The sequence below is a fragment of the Hemicordylus capensis genome, chromosome 3 (genome assembly GCF_027244095.1).
Source record: "Hemicordylus capensis ecotype Gifberg chromosome 3, rHemCap1.1.pri, whole genome shotgun sequence".
Lineage (NCBI taxonomy): Eukaryota > Metazoa > Chordata > Lepidosauria > Squamata > Cordylidae > Hemicordylus > Hemicordylus capensis.
This window is the reverse complement of record NC_069659.1, coordinates 292637894-292662376: the sequence shown is the minus strand read 5'-3', so window position 1 is coordinate 292662376 and position 24483 is coordinate 292637894. Positions and strand designations below refer to the sequence as shown.

The 24483-nt window shown below is 42.3% G+C and overlaps 1 protein-coding gene across 6 annotated transcripts in view; it reads right to left on the bottom strand.

Moving 5' to 3' along the window:
- The window catches only part of PPP2R3A (protein phosphatase 2 regulatory subunit B''alpha), a 57544-nt gene that overhangs the window by 20966 nt on the left and 12095 nt on the right, over positions 1-24483 (bottom strand). For 5 of the 6 annotated variants that reach the window (XR_008320434.1, XM_053313089.1, XM_053313088.1 and 2 more), the window contains exons 2-6: positions 20479-22995; positions 5570-5830; positions 2920-3023; positions 1937-2039; positions 848-922 (exon numbers count right to left, since the gene is read on the bottom strand). Coding sequence is in view for 5 of the 6 variants with exons in the window: in XM_053313089.1 (XP_053169064.1) it covers positions 848-922; positions 1937-2039; positions 2920-3023; positions 5570-5830; positions 20479-22452 (2517 nt within the window). In the remaining variant the exon portion in view is untranslated. Of the gene's footprint in view, positions 1-847; positions 923-1936; positions 2040-2919; positions 3024-5569; positions 5831-8554; positions 9579-20478; positions 22996-24483 lie in introns of those variants that run through there. The other variant, XM_053313092.1, reaches the window with a different exon arrangement.

The window sequence follows — 24483 nt, the reverse complement described above, 5'->3', positions numbered from 1 at the left end:
TTTTCTTATAAATCCTCAAGTTGGCAAACAATATTCTTAAAAGCCACAATGCAAATTAATAATTTGCAAGTAGTTCTAAGTAGAATGAATGAAGCTTACTTTTGTTTCTTTCAACATGGTGAGAATTATGTAGGATCCCCTTTCATATATGCTATTAATTTGATTTGTATCCAACTGTCAACACATGGGTTATGAAGAGGCATTGTCTGTACTCTGAATGGCTACCATCTTGAAACAACATGACAGATTAGCAAAAAAACTTTTTTTAAAAAAATATTCCATTTAGGGAGTTCTTCCTTATGCCTCAGACATGCAGCTGAAGTGAGAACGGAACACTGTGAGAGCCCAAGTAAATAATGGAATGTCCATTAAAGGAAATGATTCATGGGAGGGGGTGTGAGCCTCTTTTATTTTGTTTTTTTCTAAAGGCAAAACTTAGCTAGCACTTTAAACTGAGCCAGAAAGAACTGGCAAAATGTGACTTGCCTCCAGTTAACACTGCATTCTGACTAGCTCTAGTTTCTGAGCAAAGGCAGCTTCATGGAGAGGGCATTACAGTGATCTAATCTGAATCTCTGAGACAATTATATGGGCAGGTCATTTTTTGGCATTGCTTAGCCTTCGCTGTGAACACCTTAGCAAACAAAGTCTGAAGAGAAACAAGCAAGATGCTAAAGTTCACAAAAGAAAAAATGGATGCTAAAATTCACATTAAAAATAATGGGGGAAATATAATGCTGCTTAAAAACATGATTATTTGTTCTTGTAACTCTGGCCATGGTTCAAAATGGATCATGAAACCTTTGCTTAAAGGAATGCTAGTATATTGTACATGTAGGCAGCCTACCGTAGTAATGTAGCGGGAATGGAATTCTGGAGCATCCTTTAGAAATGTCAGTCCTGGGTGAGTTTCTACTACATCCTAAAAGACATTTAATGCAAAACAGTTAGGGAGTGTACAAAATACTATGTAGCCATTTGGCCAGGTTAACTGTTAAAAGCCACCTTCACAGGCAATATGCAACTGTTGGGCCATTTTTATTTACCTTTAAAGACAGAAAAATAAAGGAGGACAGTTAAGTAAGACGGAAAAACATTTTCAGTGTGTTTTAGAGAAGTACATTAGGAAAAAATATAGAAGTATGCTGGGCAGGTTTCCATCCCTGGGCCCTGCACAATGAGAAAGATGTGGAAGCTCTACATCCACATTTCTATCTTCCACTCAACCACAGAAGGACTCAGTGACCCGTTAAGCAGGGCCCCCCCAGGGGCTGTGTGTATGTTGCATCCCTTCCCCGTTGTGTCATGGCTATACTAATGGTGTTCCTTCATAACAGGCTATGGTGTGGCAATGAAGACTTGAAGGCCCTCTCTGTGCTTTCCACAAAGTAATCCTGCTTTTCTCAGCTCTCATCTGCAGGTTACTCAGGGGGAGAGTGCGTCTAGCACCAACTCAGGATGGGATGTGCCAGGAGGTGGGGAGAGTGGCAATCTTTACTGGCAGCCACCAATTCTCAAAGCCATGTTGTAGTACAGTCTGGGAGGACGCTGGAAGTGTCAAGCCACAAGAATGCAACCTGGCAAACTAGCAACTTTGAAAAAGAGCTGTGGCATTCTCTCCCCTAGCATGAGCTCCATGCTTGTGCATCTCAGCCTACATGGAGAAGGGCTGGACATTCCCAATATAAAGGAAGAATTATAATTTTCTTAGCATTTGTCTCATTTCTGTATGCTGCCAACAGCACTTTAACTTCAGTGTTATGTGACATTATAAAAATTATTTTCTAGATTAGGTTGCAAACTTCTGTGCAGACTACTGCTTTATTGTTCTTCATTGACTATACAGCACCAAGTGTTTGAGGTGGTTAAAAATAATAAATGTTGTCATTATTTTTGTAGATTTATAGATTAATACATGTTAGCAAGTCACACGTACCTGCAGTAATGGGATGAAATCTTCCTGTTCCAAATAGTTATAGTTGGGTTTTGCTAAAAGGCAAATGAACTTTGATGCATCATCGTGGCAGTTGTGTAATATCCTATCAAAGAGAAATAAGAATGTAATATTATTCCTGGCAATTTGATTTCCTAAAGCACCAAAAGCATGCTGTTTTGTAAGGCCTTGGACTTAACCCTTAATCTTCATTCCAAGCCAAGTTTAAATATCTGTAATTCACATTCATCCCTTTCTACTCTTGTCCTCAACCTTTGATGTCTCCCTCATTGTCTGTTAGGCTGTGAGCAACTTAGGCCCAGAAAGCTGCCTATCTTTTACGTATGAACCTTTGTAAAACACTATGTTCACTGATGATATAATAATGATGATTCATAAATCCTGAAAAAAAGACCTCAGAGTAGAATACTGAGGACTGATTCTCCAGCTGCTTTTCTGTTCACCTATTTAATAAACATGCCTAAAGTTATGTAAGAACAGTTGAGCAAATAAATATCTTGGTTCTTATGCAAGATGGAAGAACTGGCTTCTGAATACCTGCCCAGGAACCAAAGTATATGACCAAAAAAGGTGCATATTTTGACCTCGATACAGGCACTGGGAAGCCAATATGTTTTTGCACATAAGGACCAAAATATTAATTTGTACAACTTCTTACATTACTTCAGGCATACTTCTGTGAATGTAAGCATAAATCATGTATATTATAGAAATCTGAGATTCTGTCCTTGCTGACTACTATGCACTTCCATTAAAATCTGTAGGTATTTGTCAAATGAACAGATATAAAAGGATTTAAGGAAATAAAGCACCCATTAAAAGGAAGACAATTAAAGAGAGTGTAAAAAAAACGTGGTTTAAAGGGCACAGTTGTAACACAAAAAGAAAAATAGGTGTTCAAAAGACGGGCATATTGTGCTGGATGGCCTGCTGCTTAGAGGAATCTTTCTACACAGTGTACTCACTTTCTCCACATAGCCACAAATGAATGTACAGATACAAATCCTGTCCGTTCCCCTCCTGATGCATTGAACATGGGAGCTTTCCAGTATAGAGGGCAGCAACATATCTGTAAATAAAATAGCATAATAGAATGCAGGGTTGTGTCCTGGAAAAGCCATCCTTGGTTGTTTTAGAATAACTATTTTAACAAAAAAATGACAAAATCCAGATAAAATTGAATGTTTTCATGCTAATTTTAACCTAATAGACTTCCAGCCCAATCCTATGCTTGTTTACTCTGACAGATAGATAGATATCTTTATTTCAGTCATTGATCAGCAATAATAAACAGACGACAGCTAACAACAGTAATCAGATGGTGAGTTCTTTGTGAATTTTACAAACTACGTAACAGAACTTGACCATATTCCAAGACAATGAGTCTTTAAAATTTGACAACAAATAATCTAAATAAAACTCATCGGTGTGGCCAGGAAAGTTCATTAAAAAAGAAGAAATAAAATTAATTTGAATATCCTTGTAAAATGTACAATAGAGTAATACATGTGCAGTTGTTTCTATATCTCCCAAACCACAGAGATATAAGCAGGTTGAGTATGGTAATTTCTTAAACTTCCACTCTAAAACTGCAGCGGGAAGTGTATTTAGCCAAGCAAGGGTCATAGCTCTTCTAAATTTTGCTGTTAGGTTGATTAGGTATTCAGCAAGTTTTACATTTGAAAACTGATTACCTATATAAACCCCTCTAGGCAGCTTGGCTGACTCTTCTTGCATTTCCATATCAAAAACATGCTGTTTGATGATCTGTATTGCTTGGTCATACCCCATCCTAATAAGCTCCTCCTAGGAAAGGACATAAGATTGTAGCTTCTGTCTTAATGTCACCTTCCATCTCGAAGTGTAACTATCTATAAGGGTTAGGGGAGCCAAGCCCACTTGGGAAAATAACAACTTCAACCAAAATACAAAACATACTCAGCCAGAGTTGTATTTCTAATCTATAAACCCCTGCCTCACGTCTGAGAGCTGCATTGGAAACGCAGCATGGCACTTGAAATATTGCTTTTAAAAATTTGGTTTGGACTACTTCCAGACGGGTAAAATTTTCATAAGGGCCAAGTTGGGCACCATACAAGAGCCGCGGTCAAACTTTAGCTACAAAAAGCTTTATGGCAGCTGGAATGAAGAGAACTCCCCTGCTGAAATAAAAAGAGCTAATAGCATTGGCCGATCGCTGGGCATTTTGCGTCACGTAGTTAAGGTGCACTCTTCACCCTCCTGCGGAGTGGAAGACTCCCCCCAGATATTTAAAGGTTCTAACATTCAATTGCATGGCCATTAATAGACCATGAACAGGACTTAGGTCATTTAGCAAAGACCAGCACCTTTGTTTTGGTGTAGTTAACTTCCAGCACTTCTTCAGCACAATATAAACTCAGTGAAGCAAGCGCCCGCTTCAGCCCAGTTGGGGTCTGTGCTAACAGGACCATGTCCTCTACATAAAGCAGGATCGGCAGATGTTTATTTGCCAGTTTAGGTAGGTGAATGTCTCGTTTATTCAGGTTGGACACCAAAGGATTTATATAGAAATTAAACAGAATTGAGGCCAGGATACATCCCTGCCTATTTACTCTGAAGTATATCTTACATAAGACCAATTTCACATGTGCCTCAAAAGTTCTTTTCAAACTCTATCCTGCTGAAAGTGTGCATGAGTGAAAGACAGAAATGTAGCTTTAATTGCACTTATATCAGGTTTTTAATTTGATTGATGGTCATGCAAGATTTGCAGTTCCTATGATTTGTTTCAACTGTGCTGTCTGCTGTATCATTTGTGAACAGAAATGTTCTTTATGAGGTACACTTAGTCCTCCACCCATATTTTTTCCACAAATATGTACACACTTGGGAATATCTTTTATGTTTACACATTAACCCAGACAAATTCCTCTTGCTTTCATTAGTAAGGGATTGCTTTCCTAGTCTTTTCATAAGCCTAATTTAAACAGTAACAATCCAGCCAACAAAACCAATGTAGGTTTCCCAATGGCCCACCTAATTTCCTCTCAATAGTTACCTCTCCTGTCTTGCCCTTAAACATTAGCACCCTTGGGCATCAGCTAGCTACAGCTCTCTCGCTTGCTCGCTCACTCGCTCTCTACACACACATATGTATATGTATATGTATATTATTGAGTCTTCTCAGCTGGACAAAGAGGCAGTTTTCAAAGTGATGATTCTCTTATATTTAGCAGGCAAGAGCACCTGGCCCTTTTCAGCCCCAGCGCAGCAGCCTGCCAGTGGCTGTTGCTTGTGTCTTTTTAGATGGTGAGCCCTTTGGGGACAGGGAATCATCTTCATGCTTTAAATTATTTTTCCTATGTAAACTATTTTGAGAACTCTTTTTGTTGTTGAAAAGCAGTATATAAATAATAGAGCAATAGGTGGAAGAGAGGCCAGTGCTGTGGCTGAGGTGGTGCAAGTTTAGATTTCTTCCTCAGGCCAAAACAAGCCTCAGATAAGAAGTTAATACAACCCTGTTCTCCTAATCTATGGTTTAACACAGCATGTTATATTTCCTTGTAAGGAATTATGTTGTCATGAAACTTCAGCGCTGAATAGTCCTGAAAGCCAAGAAGTTACACCACTTACCTTTGAAATTTTCCCCATTTCATTAATTGTGGCTTTCTCATCGTCAAACTCTGAAAAGATTGCCTCAATCTTGGCAATGGTCTCCTCATGATTGTTGCAGACATTAGGAAGTCCACTGGGGAAGTAGAAACGTGGAATGTTTATGGACAAAGGGGCACCAACAATTACTTTATTCACAGGCAGAAGCAACTGCGGGCTGACTGTCAAATCTGTAGGAGCTGGGGATGGAGTCACAGGTTTCTTCTCTTGTTTATTTTGGACCTAGAAAAATAATGCAGGACATTTTCCCGCAGAAAAAGAAACATAAGTGGGGGGTGGGATAGTACTTCAAATGAATTGAAAGTTAGCGAGTGGCAACAAATACACTGTAGGTATGAAGCACGAGAGCCATTCTGACCTTGAAAATACTGAACAAATGGCAGAGCCCTCTTTAGTCATTACAGTCTTGGGTATGCTTGTACCTGGGTAGAAAGGGGAGTGTGTCAACTAGCCATATCCCTGCTGGTGCAGTGTTCCATAGCTATGCCCTGTGATCAGTGCTTGTCTGCAGAAGCAAGCACTGAACACAGGGAGAGCAGGGAGCATGGCTAGTTGATATGCTCCCATTCCCCCATACCCAAGATTGTAACAACTTAAGGGGACTTTAGTTGTATACTAAATGATAAATTAGAAACATATTGGGGGTTTTGATCACTGGGACAGAGATCTTTGCACTCTCTATCCTACTGATTGATAGAAGATGCCAACACTGCATCTTCTTCATTTCCTAAAAGCTCTCCCAGGGAGCTGGAAGACTTCTGCTAGTTCAGAGGGGTTACTGGATCCTGACAAGCAGCATTTATATACCACCTGATATGTGTATCTCGAGGCAGTGTAGAAAATTTAAAAGACAACAAATAAAGTTAAAAAAATTATTTTTCACAGAATAAAAAGTTAAAACAAATGCATGGGATAAAAACAAACAGCTTAAAATTAATTTATGTTAAAAGCCTGAGAAAACAGGTGTGTCTTAACAATCTTCCTAAAAGCAAACCAAGATGGGGATGCTCTTATTTTGAGAGGGAGCATATTCCAAGGCCCCGGGGCAACCACAAAGAAAGCTCAGTCCTGAGTTGCCACCAAATGATCTGGTGGCAACTGTAATTGGACCTCTCCAGATGATCTTAATGGGTGACAGGGTTCATGACAAAAAAGGCTCTCTTAAGTACTCTGGATCCAAGTTGTTGAGGGCTTCATAGGTAATAATCAGCACTTTGTATTTTGCTCAGAAACATATTGGCAGCCAGTAAAATCATTGTTATACAGTCCCTTCGGGTTATCCCAGAGACTAGTCTGGCTGCTACATTCTGTACCAACGGTAGTTGGTACAGAATATGTCACACTATAATTAAGATGCTGGAGCCCTGCTTCCTTTTCAGGACAACATGTACTTTACCTATCAACCAGTCTGGTTTCTGTTTGTCAGTCATACTGTGTTCTGCTCATCTCCCTGCTTCCTTCTCTTACCCATCACCTATTAGGTAATGGACAACACAGAGTACTTTCTGCTCAAAGTTCTTTCAAGGTGCTTCCCCCTGCCTTAAGAGCTTTTCTTGTTGACTGGAGTTTGGCTGGGAAGCAGCTTTAATCTTCTCTGCCATCTTGCTTCTAACCAGCATTTCTAAGGGCCAGAATGTTCCTCCCTCATGATGGGACTCTTCATCTTTGCATCAACTGGGCATGCTTAGAACCTACAGGAGCCCATCACAGGTTTTTTGCCATAGCAGGGGACTGGTGAGCTTTTTGTGGATTGTGGAAGAGAAGTCTTATCCCCAAACTTGTTTTTCTATGGTACCATGAACCCAGCCTGTGCAACTCTATGTAGGTCAACAACATGTCCATAAAGTACTATATGTGGCTTGGTTTGGAGGGAAACTGTTGGAATTTCTAATAATATCACAGCTACTGTAAACATACATTTGATCTTCAGATGCCTGTAGAACAAAGAAATAAATAAGGTATGAAGTGCCTCAAAAGCATTCTCCACACACTGCATGTCACCTTTGACCCTCATTATCCAGCAATTGATCTTATTTGTTTAATATATTTTTCATCATACTTCTCTTTGGACTCACAGTGGCTTTCCACATTTTTCATACATACTTGATTCTTTCTCTGTGAACTGTAGTCTTTTTTCTTAATAATGGCTGATTCATCACATACCTCCATGCATTTGATATAGTGTGTTGAGAAGAAGAAAAAAGGGGGATCTTGAGAAGAATTAATCAAATAGTCAAGTGCCAGAATAACACCAGAAAATGGTGCCCCAAAGAGTAAAAGGCTATGAGATTCATCCTCCTTACATGAATATCAGCAATAGACTGCATCAAAAAGTGCTGGTCTGGATGCATCTTAAAGAGTTGACACTTTAAACCATACTTTATCATATTTATATGCCACCATACACACAGACTGGCAGTTCCCTAACTGAATGTCAAGCCCTGGCATAAATCAGAAGACTCTTTCACTTACTAAAGGCACTTTACAGCCAGAAATAAAGTAGCAGCCACAAACACACATGCCCCCTTCTACAGCCAATTGATTTTAACTTTTAATAACTACTATTTTCAAAAGTGCAGTATAACAAAATTTAGTTCAACTGACATTTAGGATCACTAAGGAATGTAGAATAAAATACATGCAATACATTTAAACATCCAGGATTCCCCCTGCCCTTTAACAAAGTACATGAATATTGCAATCATTTTCAATAATCTTAGTCCATGTTGTTAGTCTTATCCCCAAGAAGAAAAATACCTTTTGGTTCTTTCCTCTTGTTTACCAATAGGTCATTTTGTGTGCTATGCCTAGAAGCCTATTTTTAAACCTATGGGTATCTGGTGCAAATAACTTTCTGCAAATAGAAAAGCCCAAAGGAGACACAGTTCCAACCCTTGGCCCAATAAAAAGATACAAAGAGGAAGAAAAAGAAAAGCAAGTTCAAACCTGGGCCTGCTGGAATGACTTCAACCTCTTCTTGAATCGGGATGGAAGAACAAAATCACAGCCTTTTGCAAGGAAAGCTAACTCTCCTCGTAAATCTGGGTCCCTTCTCAAAGATGTTTCCTTGATCATCATCTTGGTTAGTTCCTGAGCAAACTTTAGTGTTCCCAGCAGAGGTGTAAAATCCTTCTGGGAGATCACTTCAGCTACAATCAGCTATTTTCTTGGCTTTGTTTTTTTATGGTCAAGAAGTCCTAAGTGAAACATACCTTGTCTTCTTACTTGCAGCCGCAGCAGCAGCAGCAGCAAAAAAAAAAAAAAAAAGTTCAATCACTGTACCTCACCCCAAGGCCAGAAAACGGATCCCCCCTGCCTTACATTCAAATAATCCCTGAGCATGAATATTTCCAGATGCCTCACTGTAATTCTTTATCAAGAAGCATGATCTACACCAGAATCTATGTCCCTCCTGGCTACATGACAGTCAGACAATCTGTCCTTGGCTTGTAATAGAGCAGAGGTATTGTGGGAAAGGAAGCACCCACCACTACTACCAGTGGTGCTAAAGTTAGACATACTGCAGAAGTAGCTAAATATATCACCTTCCCAGATAGTTCTTATTTTATGAGCTTCAGAGGTGAAATCTGAGGTGCAAACCTATAGCCTTCAGCCTCAGCTGGACATAAAAACATAGTTCAGGACTGTATGAAAAATGTTATAAAGTACCTGTCGTACAAGCACAGATTCTTCTCATCTGAACTATATACTTAAATACTGAGGGATCTTTTAATTGTTTGCTTTTCTTTTATAAAAGGGAGAAATTGTCTTGTTAAAGCCAAAGGAAATGTAATTGGAAAAACCATGACTAAATGGTTGGTTATCAAATATTTTCCTTCCACATTCAGAAGTACTGACTGTGCATTCCCATGCATGTTTACTCAAATAAATTTTATTACACTCAGTGGGTTGTACTGCACATGACTATTTGTTCATCTATCAGGTAGAAAGAACCTTGATATTCGCTCTCCACATTATATTAACAAAACACACACACACACACACACGGGAATTGCCTGCAATTACAGTTTGCTCTGGTCCTACTGCGATTCACAGGCGATCACCATAAATTATGAAAAGACCAAGGTGATGGCTTTTGCCAACAAACCTAAGAAGCACTGTTGGATGTTGAATGGACATAGACTTGAACAGGTATCACAGTTTAAGTATTTGGGTATAGTCTTCCAGGCCAATACTAGGAGGAATGCGCACAAGGCATACATAATGCATAATGCAAAATGCCTCGAGGGCAGCAGCAGCTATTAACTCCTTTCATAGGAGGCAAGGTGCATAGTTTGTTCCGGCTGCCCTTAAACTTTTTTTAGCCAAAGTCCGGCTGTTGTTCCTTTATGGAGCGCAGCTAGGTATCTATTCCAACCTTGCCAGGCTGGAGGTGATCCATTCAAAGTTTTTGAGAAGAGTGCTCCAACTACCCTAGGGTGTCTCCAATGCAATTCTACGATTGGAAGCAGGCTGGATTCGGGTGGAGGCAAGTGTTTGGCTGGTAATATTTGAATATTGACTGAAGTTGATTTTTCAGCCAGTAGGACTAGCACCCTTAGTGTTGGATGATATATATAAGTCTAGGTGGAAATACTATGTGGAGAAGGGGTTGAACTACTATGGCTTCTCCAGCGATAATCTGGTTGTCTTGGGCTATGGGAGAGCGAGATCATGTCTGCACCAACGCATTATGGATATGGAGAAACAGATGGACAGGAGCCAGATAGGGGTTGACACTTACATAGGTAATCAAACATAACTGTCTGGCCCAGCAAGATACCTTAATAAAATATTAGTACCTAGTTTCCGGAGGGCTCTGACGCTGGCCCGGTGTAATGCCTTAGAAACGGCTGTCCGGGAGAGGAGATACTGTAAGATCCCCTATAAAGAGCGTGTCTGCCCTTGTGGTTCTGGGGAAGTGGAGTCAATGGCCCATGTTATCTTGAATTGTCAGTTTTATCGAACTTTGCGGGAGAGATGTACAAGTCCTTTTTTAACAGCATACCCCAGTTGTTCTGAGCAGTTCTATCTGGAATTACTTTTGACAGACCATTGGGATGTAGTATCTTATAACATGGTGAAGTACTGTTTTCTGGCTAATAAGACTAGGATAAGGAATGTTGAGAAGCAAGATATGGGGCTGGATTAAATTAAATTTCAGATTATTATAATGCATGGAGCCCTCAGTTTTTTTGTAATGGATGAACACATGTGTTATGGTTTTGTTTTATGTTTTAACAGTTTATTACTTTATTTGACCAAGTTTGCTTTTATGTAAAGTTTGCTTTTATGTAAAGCTTTTGTACTTTGTGTTTTGCTGGTCGAATGACCGTAACAATAATGATTTAGATTTAGATTTAGATTTAGTTTGCTCTGAAACCTACACAACAGAAAATGTTACTAGATGTTATCATGCTGGCTTAGCAGAAGATGGGAATCACATCTTCAGTATCACATAGTTATTATTCCTTTCTTCCAAGAGATAATATATGCACCAAGAAGGGATGCACAAGTGAGCAGGTTGGCGGAGATATATGGGTTCCATTCTCATGACCAAAAGCTGGATAGGAGGAGCATCTAGCCAGGCTACAAGCCCTGTGTGTGCTCCCAAGAACCAATTGTGTGTCAGCAAAAATCAAGGCAAGAGAGCAGAAAAATGATCATGTACTAGTTGCAATGGGTAGGACAGCACTTTTCCTCCACCCTTGATACAATGCTGAGTAAATGATGTTAGCTGGCAGCTGCTGTCCCACCTAGATCATGGCTAGCACATGATTGCTTTCCTGTCCTACCTCAATTGTTGCCAACATATAACCAGCTCTCGGGAATGAGCACACGGCTTGGAGCCTGGCTGGATGCTCCCCCTACTCAGCTTGTGGTCATGAGAATGGGCTTGTGGTTTTGAATCAGAATGGGTAGGAAATATCAATAAATGGGATTGGGCATCCAAGGAGCTTATGTAGCCTTACCAGAGTGATAAAGTGCACATTTTCGAAGGCTTATCCTGGAAATCCTAAATATAATCATTGACATGATGCACATCTCTGTAATCTTTGCCCTGGGGCTGTTGCAGACTCGGAATGCAGCCCCAAACTGTTAAGAACAGGTGATTGTGCTAGCAATACTTCTGCAGATTCTTCCATTCTCACAAATGGGGGAAATTGCAGAAAAGCACTGCTAGCACAAATGCTCATTCTTAGCAATTGGGACTCATTCTTAGTTGTGGCTGTGTTTAGTGTTTGTAGAAGTCTCAGAGCGAGGTATTACAGAGCCGTAACCTTGCACATCATTTCTGCAAATATTTGTTAATGGGATTCTCCCCCCACTCGTTAAAACGGATTACAACATCAAGAATCTACAAGCAGAGGACATTTGGATACCACCAGCCAGGCTAAGGACTTTACCAAGAGAAGAAGATACTGCAGATCCATATATTAATCAATAAAGTGCTGGCCATTTTAAATTGCATCAGCTTGTGTCCTGCCTTTTATTATTTTTAAAATAATCTTAATTCCTGGTTCAAGCACACTTTTCTCCCACATAACAAAGGTGGTAGTAGGAAGACGACACTGTGAGCAGCCATAGGGAGGAAGAGATCAGGCATGAATTCAATTTATGTCCTTATCATGTCAGCGAAACTGGGCCAGTTGGCAGGAGGCCAAGGCAGGCTATTTAAATGGTGGAGCCTATGTCACTTGCCTTTTTCTTTGGGCTGGTGTGCAGTGCAGCACCTTCTCTCCCTCCCTCAGCTTAGCAGTATGGGACTGTTATTTTTGGCTCCCATCTATTGGGGTGAGTAGGATTTTTTTCTTCCTTAGACCCAAATTATTTATTTATTTATTTATTTATTTATTTATTTATTTATTTATTTATTTATTTATTTATTTGATTTGTATACTTTTAGGACTCACTGTTGGTTTTTTCCCTACCCTACATTGCTTGAGTATCCTGAGTAGGATACTCAATGTGGCCTCTGTGGTTGTGTCAGGCTTGACTGGGTAACAAATGGATGATCAAGGTCAGTTCAGGTTAAGGGTAAGATTACAGTATTGGCATTGGTGGGCACCTCAAGGCATTTCTTTGAGGATGAAGTCCAAGTCCCCAGACTGGTCCTTGTGACTGTTTGGCTTAGGCGAACTGGGATGGGAATCCACTTGCGGCCCACATCCATTTGAGACTCCCTGGCCCAGAGACACAGTGACTAGTACTGTGCCACAACTTTCTCACTCCAACACTTTATGTCTTTGGGGGTATCAGATGGGGGGGTTCTGGGTAGGGAAAACCCTATGCTTTTGCCCTATAAAAGAGACAAAATTTGGGATTTGGGTGGGTGACATTGATTGTCAGAGTTCCATGAGGCTGCAAGTTTCTTTGCCACTGTCCTTGTGGTGATTCACTGTATTGTAGCAGCTTTCATGTCTTCTGCTGGAAGGTTTTCACATGGGGCTTTTGAAGCCCTTTAACTCACATCTCCCCCAGAATAGATGGGGTGCATTCACATATTGGCTAGATTTTCCCTGACGTCCCTGCAAGTTATCGGGGAGCAGTTCACACACAATTCGGGTTTTCACTGCGTGTTAGAGTGCAGACTGATTTATATCTGGGGTAAAAAAATCCACTATTTGCGGTGGTTTTTAGGGACAACTTCGAGTTAGCAGTAAAACCTCCCCATAAGCCCAAAGTAAAACCTGCTGTGCGTAAAAGCCCCAGGGAGTTTTTCACACAGTGCTTCCGAGTTATGTGTGAAGTCCTCCTAAAGATCTCACAGGGACTTCGGTGAGAATCTGGCCAAAGTGCGAAAGCACACACTTCCTTCTGGGAGAGATTAGAAGTAAAAGGACCATGTGGAAAAGCTCCAGGTACTATGCTAGCCTCACCCAGTGAGGCCCATTATTAGCTTGCCTGCAGATAGGAAGCATGTAAGAGGCTTGTCTGATGTAGATCTTGCCTCAGTTTCAAGATCTACATCAGTTCCCCTTTCTGCTGGTATGTGCTCCATTAACTCCTTGATCTGTATGCTTGGCTTGAGCTCTAGTGTTCCTGACCTTCAGCTCCTCGTTTGTCCCCAGTTCCTGACTGTCTACTCAGCTCTACCTCTGGCATGTGATGTTCCTGACCTTCAGTTCTTGGTTGGTTTTGATCCCTGAGCAGTTTCCTGGCTCTGGCTTCTACCCAGTGGCTGCTGCCCATGGCTCAGCCCTGACACCAGTGGTAGCAAGCCAATGCGTTCCCCTTTATTTTAAATTTAAAATGCTGTTGCCTCTGTAAGCAGCAGTACTTGTAGTGTGCTTGTTTTTATGGTGGCTGCCACTTGCCATTTTGTTTTCCAGAATACACTGTTCGCCCAGTGCATTCTGAGAGGAAAAAACTATGGATGGCAGGTTCTGTGAAGCCAAACGAGGCTTCAAATGTTGCTGCTTCTGCCACCACTTGCAGAGGTGGTGTTTTCAGTCTGAAAGAAAGAAAGAAAAGTGCCATCTTGCTAGTGCCAGTATGCCTCCCACCCCAAATCCTGAAACTTTCCCCTCACTTTTATGGGTGCACCCATGAAACCTCATTAAAGTGCTGAAACCCTGCTCCCTCGCTCCAATGTTTGCTGCCTACAAAAGTGGCAGGGAAAAGGGAGGAGAGTTCAGTCTAGCACTAGTAGTGATGCTGTCATCTTGGATGTGTGGACCATGAGGAACCAGGAGGATAATAGGTAGGTGCTTCAGGACTGAGCTTGGGCAGAGTCACCCGATATGGATTTCTTGACAGTAGTGCCTCCATCAAATACTCAGACTGGGGAGCGGGTTAGTAAACTAAACAATCTTATTACTGCAGATTCTTAGTTAATCAATGAAGTGGTGGCCTTTTAAATTCCATCTGTTTATGTTTTTTGTCTCTTCATTTCTGGTTCATCACAATTCAGTCTTCACACAAACCAATTCCATTTTATGTGTTTTTGAAATATGCCTGTATTTTGGAACAGCTGCATCATACATGACTGATTTCCAGAATCTGATATCACTTCCATATAGGAAACTGTGGCTGTGTACAAATGATTATTTTTATGGAGCTATGGAAGCAACTCCCCTCCCCGCACTCCGCCTCTCCTTACTGTTACTGTAGCACCAGCTCTGCTCCTAAACCATTAGTTTGGTTGTGCCTTTCCAGGGAAATAGTCTTTTCACTACATTTTTCTAATTCCAGCCACTTGCTCTAGTCTCATACTGTTCAAAGGAGGTGTGATGTTGGCTTCATCAGAAGCTAGCAAGCAGCTTCTGGTTTAGTCTCTCCTCCCCTCCCCCCACACCCTTTCTTTTTAAAGAGCTGGATGTGTGCACATGTGGACAAGCTCCTGCATTTTCATGTACTAACAAATAACTTAAAATAACTTTTACAAAAATTCAAAAAGTGATATGTGCACTAGGGGAGAAGGGCTCATCATGGGCATTATCCAACAGACACCTAAAACACTCATGCCAAACTACACACATCTATTGCAACATTGCTGTTCACACTTCAGGAAATTTGTTTTGGGTTTTCCAAGTTTGAAGAACTACCAAAATCTGCAAAACCTGTTTTACAAGCACTGTGGCAAAGCATTTAAAAACTTACACAGGTACCATGGGCAATGGTACCTCTGCAGTGCCATCCCTTTATCTCTGAAAAACCATTATATGCAGATCACCTGCACATATACTTTCACATTTGACAAATATACATTTCTATTTTGCCATGTGAATGCTCAGAGGGAAGCCTCAAACTGGTGGCAGACTCCCACAGTCTGTCCATGGAGTGAGAGAGACAAGCATTTGTACACATGGAATCTACAATTTTCTGTGCAGGAGTGATCATGTGACGCCACTGCTGCTTAATTTGTGCAGACTCCCAGTAAATTTCTCAGTCCAATTCAAAGTGCTGGCTACTTTTAAAACCTTAAACAAGTGTATTGAAGGACCACTTTATGACACATGAACCTGTCTGCCCACTGAGATCATTAGAGGATGCCTGGCTTTGTGTGTCACACCATCAGAGGTGTGGTTGGTGAGACAAAGGAGAGGCCCTTTTGGTAATAGTGCCTGCCTAGGCTTTGGAACTTCATTCCCTGGGGAACTAGCCCCCATTTTACAGGGTGCTCACTTAAAACCATTTTATTTCATTGGACCTTGGATTGGAGAAGCTTTATTTTCTTCTGGTTTGTTGTTTTGATATTATGATGCTGCCAATTCAGTTTTTGAATATATATTTAGAATACTTATATTCATTTTTGATGCATTATTTGTCAAAGTCAGTGCCAGATAATGTCCACAAGTCCCCCCATGGCAATTGGCCCTCTCTAGTTCTTCATCCAGCCTGTCCTTCCCCAGTTCAGCCAGCTTATTGGAAAAGAGTTGCCTCTCGTAAGTTTTCCTACATTGGACTCTGTATGTTGTCCGAATAGTGATGGTGGTGGGCTAACATACCAGTGGGTGGGGCATCTAGGAATTCTAAAATGACGATGCCAGTCACAGCAGCACTGAAGGAGGAGTCACAGCCATCCAATAAGCCACCCAATAAGCTTGCAGCAGAAGTGGTGGCAGCAGCAGCAGCAACTCCTTCAGTGCTACTTTGGGTGGAGGTGCTGCAGAACAAATTGCTGCCGCCACTGCTCAGTAAGCTTGCTAGGGCTGGTTGCCAGTAGTAGATCCTCCTCCTCCTCCTCTTACTGCTTTTGCTGCTGGAGCAGTGCAGCTGGAGCAGCAATGCAGGCACTGGCTGCAATGCCAAACTGGAGTTGAATGGGGCAGAGGTTGGAATTTGTGTACATCAGAATGCGTGAAACTGCAGTTTCGCGGCAAAAGCAACCTGTGCAGTGATGGAGCCAGGGAACAGAGGGCAGGTTCTGCCTCATCCCCAGTGGTCCCACCATGTGCGCACTGTGCGTGCCAGTAACACCCCTTGTGTGTGACTTCACATTTATTTAAAATTAAGGGAAATAAATGAGGACCCTCTGGAGACTGGGCCACATGCAAAAGGGGCATAGCCCGGTTGCTGGAGGGCCCGACAAGCCCTCCAGAGCTAATTCCCAGCCATCATTTGCTGGCTGGGTGCATTTATTTCCCTTTCTCTTAAATAAATGCACCTAGCCAGCAAACACTGGCTGGGAAAGAACTCCAAAGGGCTCATGCAGCCCTTCCATGGCTCACCACCAGGTTCTTTGAACCTGTTCACTCAATGTTGACTCTGCCCCTGGACCTGCAGTTTCCCTCACCAAACCCCAATTTGAACCTCTGGTTTGTAGTGAGTTTTGCTGCTCCAATCTGAAGTTTGAAGGCAACAGTGTTACATCTGAACGCAGAGACCACCATAACTCTGGTTCCATGCTATTTCTGGAACTGAAATAATAGAGAAGGTGGCCTAGACCCACCCAGGAATGTGCCTGCTCCATGCCTGCCGCGCTTCTCGCTGGCCACCTCTGTGAGCACTTGCCCCACCCCCGGCCTCCCCATTCTTCAAGGCATTGCCCAGCAAACTGGTACACTGCATTGTCTCATACCAAGCTTCTGCGCCTGTCAAAGGGGGAAGTCACATTGGGGGATGCCCACATTTCACTGTCTCTTGTCCCACCCCCATCCCCAGCACTCAAAAGAAAAAGGGGACAGGATGGCAAGATGGGCACTATGTGTTATGGTCTCCAAGAATGAATGGATAAAGAAGTATGTTCACAAGCAGATGCAGTTGTGGTAGCACCATAAACCAGGCAACCCGATGAGATTGCTGCAAAGATAGAATATAGCATGGCAGTGATACCTGGGATGGGGTTTAAAAGGCAGCCCACCCAGGAATTCTTGAATGGCTGTGCTCTATTTTTTGTACAATAAAGTTGGGGAAGTGGGGCCCAGCCTCTTCCTATAGGGTAAAAGTATGTAGTTTCTGGCATTACTTATGAGAAGATCCATCCAGCAGGAGCAGTACTGCCTCCAGTCACAAGCGAGATTCTTCCTGTGTGGTGGATCATGGATGCTGCTCCAAAGTGGACCACTCTCTCATGAGAGTGAAAGTCCATGGAGACACCCATGCACTATTCATGAGAAGAACAATTCTGGGGTACACAGGAATGGGTCTAAATCAATAAGAACATAAGAACAGCCCTGCAGGATCAGGCCCAACACCCTGCTAGACAAGCATCCTGTTTCACACAGTGGTTCACCAGATGCCGCTGGGAGCCTACATGCAGGAGTTGAGGGCACACCCTCTCTCCTGCTGATACTCCCCTGCAACTGGTACTCAGAAGCATCCTGCCTTTGAGGCTGGAGGTGGCCTATAGCCCTCCAACTAGTAGCCATTGATAGACCTCTTTTCCATGAAGTTATCCAAACCCCTCTTAAAGCCATCCAGGATGTTGGCTTTCACCACATCCTGTGGCAGCAGGTTCCACAAGTTGATGATGCACTGTGTGAAAAAGTACCTCAGCTTGCTGGTCCTAAATTTCCTGGCAATCAGTTTCATGAGATGACCCCAGGTTCTAGTGTTATGTGAGAGGAAGAAGAATTTCTCTCTATCCACTTTCTCCACACCATGAATGATTTGATAGACCTCTATCATGTCTCCCCGCAGTCATCTTTTTTCTAAACTAAATAGCCCCAGGTGTTGTAGCCTTGCCTTATAACAAGGGTGCTATAGGCCCTTGATAATCTTGGTTGATTATGCCCCTTCTCCCAAGGACCACTCTCTCATGAGAGTGAAAGCCATGGAGACATGCATGCGGGCCCAACAGCAGCTGCTGGCAGCCTGGTTGCTCGATACAAGCAAGCCATGGGGAAGGGCACCTCAGCAACACCTTTCCCTGTCCTGGCAACTGCTGTGAAGAAGTAGTCCAAGCAGTCCCTCTGCCAGTCCATTGGCACATATCCAGGTTTGGTTTTGCCCAGTACAGACATCCTACTTTCCTGGGATCACTGATAACCGGGGCTCCCCTCACCTGCAATTCCCTGCGGTGGCTGATCTGAATATGCTGCAACACTGGTCCAAATATGGGAAATTTGAATGAGAGTAAAGATCTACCCCTGGTCCTGGTGTTTCCCTAGTCTGCCCACCCGAGACCACCCAGACACGTGGAGAGGACACTACTCCTTGGGAGTATGAAAGGGTTGTCTAGAGCAGGGATCCTCAACGTTGGGCCCCCAGATGTTCTTGGACTTCAACTCCCATAATCCCCAGGCCCAGTGGCCTATGGCTGGGGATTATGGGAGCTGAAGTCCAAGAACATCTGGGTCCCAACGTTGAGGATCCCTGGTCTAGAGAGTGGGAGGGTGATGGTGTACAAGTTCTATTATTTACCAGAGAGAATGGGGGCCCCATACAAGCAGGATCCCCTTGATTTGGATGGCCTACCTCATGAGATCACAATCTTATGGAGGCCCGAAGCTCACTGAGCCTCTGAGCCTCCCCAATGGGCTAATCCCTAGGTGGCAAGCTGACATGGGGGCAGGAGTGTGCTTGGGTGTTCCTAGTCTGCTTTGCCCGGGTCTGCCATTGCAAGAGCATCCTTTGTCACAGTGGACCAGACCCAAGGATCCTTTGCTCCTCCTCATATACATATTCCCTCCAAGGAAGTCATCATGATCCCTTCCCAGAGTAACAGGAAAATAGTGCCCCTCTCCTGTGCTCCCTCTTGCCAGTAAATTTGCTTATACGACACTGCTGCAGGGCTCTTATGAAGGAAGAAGGGCTTAAATGCCATAAAGGCATTTAATGCCATAATTAAGAGCCAGCGTGGTATAGTGGTTAAAGTGCTGGACTAGGACCGGGGAGACCCGAGTTCAAATCCCCATTCAGCCATGAAACTTGCTGGGTGACTCTGGGCCAGTCACTTCTCTCTCAGACCAACCTACTTCACAGGGTTGTTGTGAAAGAGAAACTCAAGTATGTAGTACATCGCTCTGGGCTCCTTGGAGGAAGAGCGGGATATAAATGTAAAATAAAATAAAATAAAATAATAATGGGATTTTAATGCCCTTTCCCTGCTGAGGGTGGGCGGTCCATTCCAAAAAGGCAAAATCGCATTCTGCACACCCCCTTGAAGATCGTGGCCAGTGTCTACTGCCCTGCAGACATTCTGATGCCTTGCCCACAGTCTGGTGACATGAGCGCTACAGAATTTGTTGGGATGCAGCCTTGGCAGACCAGAAAGAGGAAGTGACTCCCCTGCCCTGAAACCAGAGGTTGATGGGCTACGGTTGGACAAATGTCTGTGATGCAATTCATGGTTGCAAAGATTAACCTCAGGTTTGTCTACCCATGGTTTGCTGCTATGTGAGAATGCAGTCACTGGATGAGCAGGCTCAGGGGTCAGCTATAAGCTGTGGGTATGGGCTCCTAACCAGTACCAACCTTGTCCAACTCTGGCACCACTCCTGATTAGGGATGTGCACGGAACCACGGAGGCACGGTCCGGCACTGGGTGAAGTGTGGCTTTAAGGGCGGGGGGGGGGGGCTAGTACTTACCCCTCCCACCGCTCTTCCCCCTCCGGTGCTCGACTTTGCTGAACAGTTTTTGGGGCGGCAGTAACTCTGCCTCCCCAAAAACTTTTCAGCAAAGTCAAGCGCTGGAGGGGGGAAGAGCAGCAGGAGGGGTAAGTACTACCCCCCACCCTTAAAGCCACAATCCCCCCCCCACCGCCGGACTGCCGGACTGGCCGAAGTCCGAACCGTTCCGGAGGCCTCTTGCATGGCCCTGAACCAGTTTGGGTACACTCCTACTCCTGATCATTGTGATGTTTTTGTCTTTGGCATTGTCTATTTGTGGGGGGAAAGTAGCCTAAAATCATACATATTAATGTAGGGAATTTCTCATGTATGAATGGTTCCTCGTTATTAAATGAAAAGACATGCAATCTTACCTTGATAACCTCTGGTGTCTGTTGAATTAGTGCTGGGCCAGATTCTTTGGCTACGGCACCTATGCAGCTCTGTTGGACAGCAGTGATGGACGGAGTGGCCAATGTTTCCTGAAGAATGTGCATCACTTCTTTCTCTTTTGATAAGCTTCCTTTGCCCATTCGGAATTCTACTAGTTCCTGGGCAAAATCTTCAATACTCTCCAAGATACGCAATAACAGAGTTTTGTCATCTTCTTCCATTTTATGACCATTGGTTTCTATGAGTTTTGATAAAGAAGAAGAAGCACTTTTGTCTGCAGATGAATAGGCTTTACTCTTGTTTTCAAGAGTCAGAGACCGACTAATATCTTTCAAACATGCAGGATCATTTTCTTTATTGGTAGTCTCTCTCAGAGTACTTTCCATTTTCTGTGAAAAGTGCTCCAAGTCCAATAGAAGTTTGTCTATCTCTTCTTGATTATTTTTTCTGGTTTCTTCTTTGGAGACTTGAACAGTAGAATCAAAACCTTGACTGACAGAAGTTGTGTGGGTGGAGGTTTGGGTCGGTGTTACAGGCTGCATTACAACAGACAATGTTTTCAAAGAGTCTACAGCATCTTCTGCCCTTTCAGCTCTTTGCTGGCTGTTCTCTACATTCTCCCAACTTCCTCTATTCTTAGTGATTGTTAAATTGCCTAATACATTTCCCCTATCTGATTCTTCTACAATGTACAGAGTTTCTGTGGGAGAAATGCAATCCGGCGGCTTTACAGATAGTAATTGAGGTAGTGCACAAGCATTATTTCTAGATCCTAAGTTGTCCTCCTGATGGTTAACATGTGAAGCATTTGAGGAAAAATCTACAGCTGGGATTTGGGCAGGTTTTTCTGAAACAGTTGTATCAGTGCTATTCTGGCTACTTCGCAAGTCTGTAGTGCGAGGCTGCCTTGTTATGGAAGATGAGTAGCGTACAACATCTTCATATCTAGGTGGTTGTTCATTGCCAAATATTGGGGGGAAATTTGACTGCTGCAAAGCAGACAGACTGTTAATCAGTTCAACCATGTCACCAGGTTCAGTGAGCCCAGGCTGTCTGAATTCAAATGGCAGTTTTTTAAGGTAGGAAGAAAACCTTGTCATTAAATTCATATAGATCATTTCAGAATTGGCTAAGGTATCATTACCGTTTCCTCCACTGACTCCACCTGAAGATTTCTTCCTGATGCACTGCTTGATAATATCTGTACATTTCTTCAAGTCCTCTGAGCATTTAAGCAAGATGTCCAAGCACATCTTAATATCTCCACTGGAAGAACCATCCAGCTTGTGCTTTTCCAAAATCTGTGAGATAAAACTATCCTCAGAGAAAGTTTGTATAGGTAAAGGAATTGTAGAATGCAAATTTCCCTCTACTGAAGTGCTGCTGACCTGCCATTTCTCCTCAGGTAAGGAATTATGTGATGGCCCAAAGGAAGGGGGAGAATTTTCATCATTGCTGAAATGTCCATAGATCAAGTCAAAATCTAGTGACCTTCTGTTAAATGGATCTGACTTAACTTTTCTTCCCTTTCTGTAGGTCACTTGACTAGGCGAGTGTCTCAGTTTTTCAAATGAGAATTCTTTTATTTTCCCACTAGCAAGATTTATGGCTTCTCCAGTGATATCTTTCAGACTTCCAGTGCTTTGAACCAAAGACCCCTTTTTGAGCCTTGGATTACTAGGGAGAATTTGGTGATAATCTTCATCCCCAGTCAAAGCAAGGGAATGTTCTGGCATTGAAAGTCTATGGGTCAGATCTGAACTTCTGAGGTTTTGTGTAGGAACCTTAATTAGCTCTGCACAAATACTGTGGTGGGCCACTATGCACCTAACTCCTTGCTTGAATATTCGACATGCCCCAGTACAGTAATGCACAACATGCTGAAGTCGGCGATCTATTACAACACTGTTGTAACAATTCACTGATGTTACTACACGGCTATAGGTTGCAGCCATAATATGAATTTTTAAATGGCTACACTATGAACTAAGACAAAAATCACATTACCCTTTCAAATCAGACTACTTTTCTATTTAACAACTTATTCACAAACATATGCATCATGCACACACTCCTAAATTCCAGGGTGATTCTGTTAACCAAAAAAAATTCACAATGTAGGGAAAGCAATCCATTGTCAAAATTCCACAGTCAACAGGACTAGGGCAAGTATCTGTGAGAAAGTTAACATGACCAGTGCAATGTGCATGGCTTAGTTAAGGTACACTGGTTACGTTTGATTTATTCATTGAAATACTGAATTGTTGTATTCTGCATCAAGAATACCATATAGATGAAATATTGCCCCCTTCTTTCAATCTAAATAAATGTTGGAGGTAGAATTGTAGAATTTCTGTCCACTTGAAGAAAAAGGAAGGAATAGTTCTCTCTTGAATACTTTGTCTTGATTTGCTGCTTTGAGTTTCAGATGTTATGTAGAAGCAAAACGTTTGTAGGATAATTGGATGACCCAGTTGTGCCATTGATGAGGAAGATACCTGCAATTATAAATACTGTCAGTAAACATAATGTGAAGCTTTAACTTCAAGTATTATTCTATCTTTTATGTGGATAATATCAGTCATTTTTATAACCCCATAGGTAATCTCTACAGTTTTTATTCTGACTATTCACATATTACATAAAATAGTTAAATCATGTCAATATTTTGCTACATCTGATGACGCTGCAAAACAAATACATGATTTAACCCCTTTCACAATTAAAGAATGATCTGTGTGTATTTAAATACACAGCTTAGATTACAGGTCTACAAAATATATCTATGGAGAATAGAGCTTTATATGGCAGTATCTGGAGTTGAAACTGATCAAGAAAAGCTCCAACATCAGTAGTTGGACCTTTAAATTCCTTAAAGGTAATTTAAATGCTTATAAAAGTAAAGTATGAAGACAAAAGTGGCTGCAGCTGATTTACAGTCAGCTTGCAATTTGGTCTAAGATAATGCACAGCTTTCTTGGACTTTCTTTACAAATGTATTGCTATTGCTATACATTTAATCCATATTTGAACTTTCATATCGTTAAATGGAGATTCTAGCTATTTGTTTGAATACTGTGGATCTGATTCCTAATTAGTAATCATTTGCATGCTACAGAAGAGTCCTAACATAAATCCCTTCATGGAGATTGGGATCCAGTGGGACACAATGGCATGGCATTGGTCACAGATATATAAACTTGCATTTTGGGCGGTATAGAAATATATTAAACAAACAAACAAACAAACAAACAAACAAATTTAAAGAAAGGACTGTGCAGTCCATATAACTGTAAGTGAAATTGTGAGCCGAGAGCTTTAAAAAACATCTTCTGAGATCGTGTGGGCTAGGTTACAGAGTTCACAGAACTATTTTTGAATCCAGTTAAATCACTTGTATGCATTAATCAATACAGTGACTTGTGCTGATATATTAAGAGCTAATACATATGAATATTTATATTTTCCTTTTTTACACAGAGCCAAGCTTCCTGTTCAATCCAGTGTTCCCTACATTTAACAAGAATATAAATTTGATGGGCACATAATTTTAAGTGGCACATATACCACTTTTCTTTTATGACAAAAATAAAAATGATAATGTCACTGAGATAAATCAATTTTTCGCCTAAAACATCTCATTATATATAATTATCTAAGATGTACCCATGGCTAATACCATGTATGGCAGCTCTCACAAGAGTTCGGAGAGCTGCCAGACTGCCATGGGACAGTCCAGAGAATGAATATGGCGGCGGTGGTGGTGGCCAGCCGGCTGAAGAAAATGGCGGCGGACGGCAGGTGGGTGGGACCTGAGTGGCTGCAACTGGCAGTTGGCTGGCTGGCCAGCTGGTGGGCAGCCCAGAAAATGGGGGCAGGTGGGTGGGTGCTGCAAAAGAAGGAGAGGGGGATGGGCAGTGGATGGGGAACAAGAAGAAGAAGAAGAAGAAAGCAGGCGGGGAGAGAAGATGGGTGGGGGTGGGCAG